The 5,221-nt window shown below is 51.1% G+C and overlaps 1 protein-coding gene across 1 annotated transcript in view; it reads left to right on the top strand.

Annotated features, from left to right (window-relative positions):
• QTRT1 (queuine tRNA-ribosyltransferase catalytic subunit 1) overlaps nt 1–1,144 on the top strand; it is an 11,279-nt gene extending 10,135 nt beyond the window's left edge. The window contains exon 8 of the mRNA XM_032441723.1: nt 3–1,144. Coding sequence (XP_032297614.1) covers nt 3–75 — 73 coding nt within the window. The 3' untranslated portion in view covers nt 76–1,144. The remainder of the gene's footprint in view (nt 1–2) is intronic.
• The last annotated feature ends 4,077 nt before the right edge of the window (nt 1,145–5,221 follow it).

The following is a 5,221-nucleotide window of genomic DNA, read 5'->3' as shown; positions in this document are numbered from 1 at the left end:
AGGCGCCGCCACGGGATGAAACCCCCAAAATGGGCCCAGGAGGCGCTGGGGGCTGTGGGGATAAAACTGCACTGACGGAGAGAGGGGGGGGAAGGACCCCCAATATGGGGATAAGGCTGAGGTGAGGGGGGGGATAAGGGACCCCCAATATGGGGATAAGGCTGAAATGAGGGGGGGGGGACAAAGGACCCCCAATATGGGGATAAGGCTGAAATGAGGGGGGGGATAAGGGACCCCAATATGGGGATAAGGCTGAAATGAGGGGGGGGACAAGGGACCCCAATATGGGGATAAGGCTGAAATGAGGGGGGGGACAAGGGACCCCAATATGGGGATAAGGCTGCACTGACAGCAGGGGGATAAGGGACCCCCAATATGGAACCAAATGGACCCAAAAGGACCCGAAATGGACTCAAAATGGAACCCAAAAGGACCCTAAAAGGACCCCACCCCAAAATGGACCCCAGATAGACCTCAAAATGGACCCAAAAGGACCCAAATGGACCCAAAAGGACCCCCACCCCAAACTGGTACCCAAGAGGACCCCAAATGGACTCAAAATGGACCCAAAATGGACCCCACCCCATAAAGGACCCTAAAGGGACCCCAAATGGGCCCCAAAATGGACCCCAAGTGGACCCCAAAAGGACTCAAAATGAACCCAAATGGATCCCAAATGGACCCAAAAGGACCCTAAAAGGACCCCACCCCAAAATGGACCCCAGATGGACCTCAAAATGGACCCAAAAGGACCCAAAGTGGACCCAAAATGGAACCCTAAAGGACCCCAAAAGGACCCCACCCCAAAATGGAACCCAAATTGAACCAAAATAAACCCCAAATGGACCCTAAAAGAACCCCAAATGGAACCCAAATGGACCTAAAAGAACCCCCACCCCAAAATGGAACCCAAAAGGACCCCAAATGGACTAAAAATGGACCCCAAAAGGACCCTAAAAGGACCCCACCCCAAAATGGACCCCAGATGGACCCAAAAGGACCCGAAGTGGACCCAAAATGAAACCCTAAAGGACCCCAAAAGGACCCGGAACCCAAATGGAACCCAAAAGGACTCAAAATGGACCCAAATGGACCCCCAATATACCCCAAAAGGACTCCAAATAAACCTGAAAAAGACCCCAAATGGGACCACAGTGTGGGGGGACACACACAAACGGGGCCCCCAGGACGGCCCCATAGACACAGCATTGGTGACCCCATAGGTGTTGGTGCCCCTATAGGTGCTAATGACCCCATAGGTGTGATGTAGGTAGCCCTATAGATGCTAATGACCCCATAGATGCAATGATAGTGGTCCTATAGGTGCTAATAACCCTATAGATGTAATATTAGGGCCCATATAGGTGCTAATGGCCCCATAGGTGTGATGTAGGTAGCCCTATAGATGCTAATAACCCCATAGATGTAATGTTAGTGGCCCTATAGGTGCTAATGGCCCCATAGATGTAATGTTAGTGGCCCTATAGGTGCTAATGGCCCCATAGATGTACGTTGGGGCTCCCCGGACATTCCCTCCCACTCATCTTGCGCCTCATCTTACTCGACTCTACTCTGGGACTGACGGTTCTTCTCCTTGGCCCCCCAATAGCTTTCCCCCTATTACTTCTTATTCCCCTGACCCATATCCCCTGTGTTATCACTGACCCCATATCCCCGCGTTGTTATCACTGACGGGCTCCGCCTTATCCCTAGTGTATCATCACTGACCCCATACGCCCATTATATCCTGACCCCATATCCCTATTGTTATCACTGACCCCATACCCCTATTGTTATCCCTGACCCCATATCTCCCCCTGTTATCACTGACCCCATATCCCCCATTATTATCACTGACCCCATATCTCCCCCTATTTAAAATTCCACTGACCCCATATCTCCCCCTATTATCACTGACCCCATATCCCCTATTATTATCACTGACCCCATATCCCCTATTACTATCACTGACCCCATATCCCCTATTCTACCCTGACCCCATTATCCCCCATTATTATCATGAGCTCAATATCCCCTATTACTATCCCCTGACCCCATATCCCCGATTATTAATCACTGACCCCATTATCCCCTATTGTTATCAACTGACCCCAATATCTCCCATTATTATCACTGACCCCATTAATCCCCTATTGTTTATCACTGACCCCCATATCCCCATTATTATCACTGACCCATATCCCCATTATTATCACTGACCCGCATACCCCATTACTATCACTGACCCCATAATCTCCCCCTAATTATCAACTGACCGCCCATATCCCCCTATTACACACATGACCCCATATCCCACTATTTAACTATCACTGACCCCATATCCCCTATTATATCCCTGACCCCATATCCCACTGTTGTTTAATCACTGACCCCATATCCCGTTGTATCAATCAACTGACCCCTTATCCCCTATTACTATCACTGACCCCATATCCCCCATTATTATCCCTGGACCCCATAATCCCCTATTGTTATCAAGCTGACGCGGCCCATAGCCCTATTTGTTATCCCCTGACCCCCACTATCTCCCCTTGTTATCACTGACCCCATATCCCCCCATTTTATCAACTGACCCCATATCTCCCCATTATCACTGACCCCATATCCCTATTATTATCACTGACCCCATATCCCTATTACTATCACTGACATATCCTATTACTATCAACTGCCCCATACTCCCCACATTATTATCAACTGACCCCATATCCCCTATTACTATCACTGACACCCATATCTCCCCGTATTATCACTGACCCCATATCCCCATTATTATCACTGACCCCATATTCCCCTATTATACTTCACTGACCCATATCTCCCCTATTATCATGACCCCAATATCCCTATTAGCTATCACTGACCCCATATCCCCTATTGTTATCAACTGAACCCCATATCCCCCATTATATCACTGACCCCATATCCCCGCATTATTATCACTGACCCCAATCCCCTATTTACTATCACGCACTGACCCCCATATCTTCCCCCTATATACAACTGACGCCCATATCCCCTATTACTATCACTGGACCCATATCCCTATTACTATCACTTGACCCATATCCCCTATTATTATCCCTGACCCCATATCCCCTGTTGTTATCACTGACCCCATATCCCCCGTTGTTATCACTGACCCATCCCTATTACTATCACTGACCCCATATCCCCCATTATTATCCCTGACCCCATATCCCCTATTGTTATCACTGACCCCATATCCCCTATTGTTATCCCTGACCCCATATCTCCCCCTGTTATCACTGACCCCATCTCTCCATTTTCATCGATGCACTCCCTCATATTTGCCTTCCCCCTTATTTTCTCACTGACATCATTAGTCCCCTTATTATGTTTTAATCACTGACCCCATATCCCTATTACTACTACTATGACCCATATCCCCTATTACTATCACTGACCCCATATCCCCCATTATTATCACTGACCCCATATCCCCTATTACTATCACTGACCCCATATCTCCCCCTATTATCACTGACCCCATATCCCCCATTATTAATCAACTGACTCCCATATCCCCTATTTACTATCACTGACCCCATATCTCCCCACTGTTATCACTGACCCATATCCCCTATTAGCTATCACTGACGCCCATATCCCCTATTACTATCACTGGAACCCATAATCTCCCCTATTATCACTGACCCCATATCCCTATTAGTTTCTATCACTGACCCCATATCCCCCTATTATTAATGCACTGACCCCCCAATAATCCCCCATTATTATCACTGACCCCATATCTCCCCCTATTATCACTGACCCATATCTCCCCTATTATCACTGACCCCAAATATCTCCCCCATTATCACTGACCCCCATAATCCCCCTATTACTATCACTGGACCCCATAAATCTTCCCCCTATTATCCTCTATTACAGGCGGTTACTCCCAATCCAGCTACAACTCCCCCGGCTCCGTCAGAAAACTACAGCGGCCCCCCAGCTCGTACCCGTGTCTGCTCAGGGCTTATGGCCGCAATGAGCACAGTGCATGGCCTACCAGTACAGATAGACCCCACGACCCCCAACCCCCCCAATAACTTCAGTCGACGACCCCCCCCAATTCCCCCTACCCCCCCCCCCCCATCTCCACACCGTCATGGCGGCTAAGCCCACGTGGAGTAAGGCCAGCCCCCTTTTAAGCCCCGCCCACTCCAAGCCCCGCCCACTCCAAGCCCCGCCCCCCCTAAGCCCCGCCCCGCTCCCCCCCCCCCATTTAATTGGCCGCGGTCGCTCTGCGGGTCCCAGTTTCCGGTATCGGTTTCCGGTTTCTGTGGTTCCGTGTTCCGGTTTCTGTGCGTTTCGGGTTTCCGGTCTTCTGGGTTACCGGTTTCCGGTTTCCTCTCCGTCCGGTCGCGGAGCCGCTTGCGCCCTTTTTATCTTTTTTTTTTTTTTTTTTTCTACTTTCTTTTCTGTCCTTTTTGGGCGTTTTTTGGGTGTTTTTTCCGTTTTAATTAAAAGGTGACCGATGGGGGATGAGAGCGAAACGAGGCCGGGGGGCGGGGGCCAGGGGAAAGGGGGCGGGGCTACGAGGGAAGGTGGGCGGGGGCCAAGGGAATGGGCGGGGCCCACGATGAAGGTGGGCGTGGCTAAGGGAAGGCGGGGCCACGAGGGAGGTGGGCGGGGCAGGAAAGGGGCGGGGCCAAGGGAAGTGGGCGGGCCCATGAGGGAGGTGGGCGGGCTAGAGGAAATCGGACCATATTGAAAGGGGGCGTGGCAACGAGGGAGGTGGGCGGAGCCAATGGGAAAGGGGGCGTGGCCATGGGTGGCCGATGACGGTGGGCGGGGCCAATGAGGGAGGTAACGGGGGCTAAAGGGACGTGCCTATTGAAGGGGGGCGTGGCCACGAGGGAAGGGGCGGTGGCCAAGGGGTCGAGGAGCATATTGAAAGGGGCCGGGGCTACAGGGAAATGGGGCGTGGTCACGAGAGGAGGGGGGCGGGGCTAACGGGGGGCACATATTAACATCTATGGGGCCATTAGACTATAGGGCCACCTACATCAGCACCTATGGGGTTATTACACCTATAGGGCCACTAACATTACACTATGGGGCCATTAGTAACCTATAGGGCCCACTAACATTACATCTATGGGCCATTAGCACCTAAAGGCCACTAACATTACATCTATGGGCCATTAGCCACCTATAGGGGCCACAACAT

This window comes from Coturnix japonica, unplaced genomic scaffold (genome assembly GCF_001577835.2).
Source record: "Coturnix japonica isolate 7356 unplaced genomic scaffold, Coturnix japonica 2.1 chrUnrandom514, whole genome shotgun sequence".
Taxonomy (NCBI): domain Eukaryota; kingdom Metazoa; phylum Chordata; class Aves; order Galliformes; family Phasianidae; genus Coturnix; species Coturnix japonica.
Note: the sequence above shows the minus strand (reverse complement) of the source record. Positions and strands in the feature narration are given on the sequence as shown.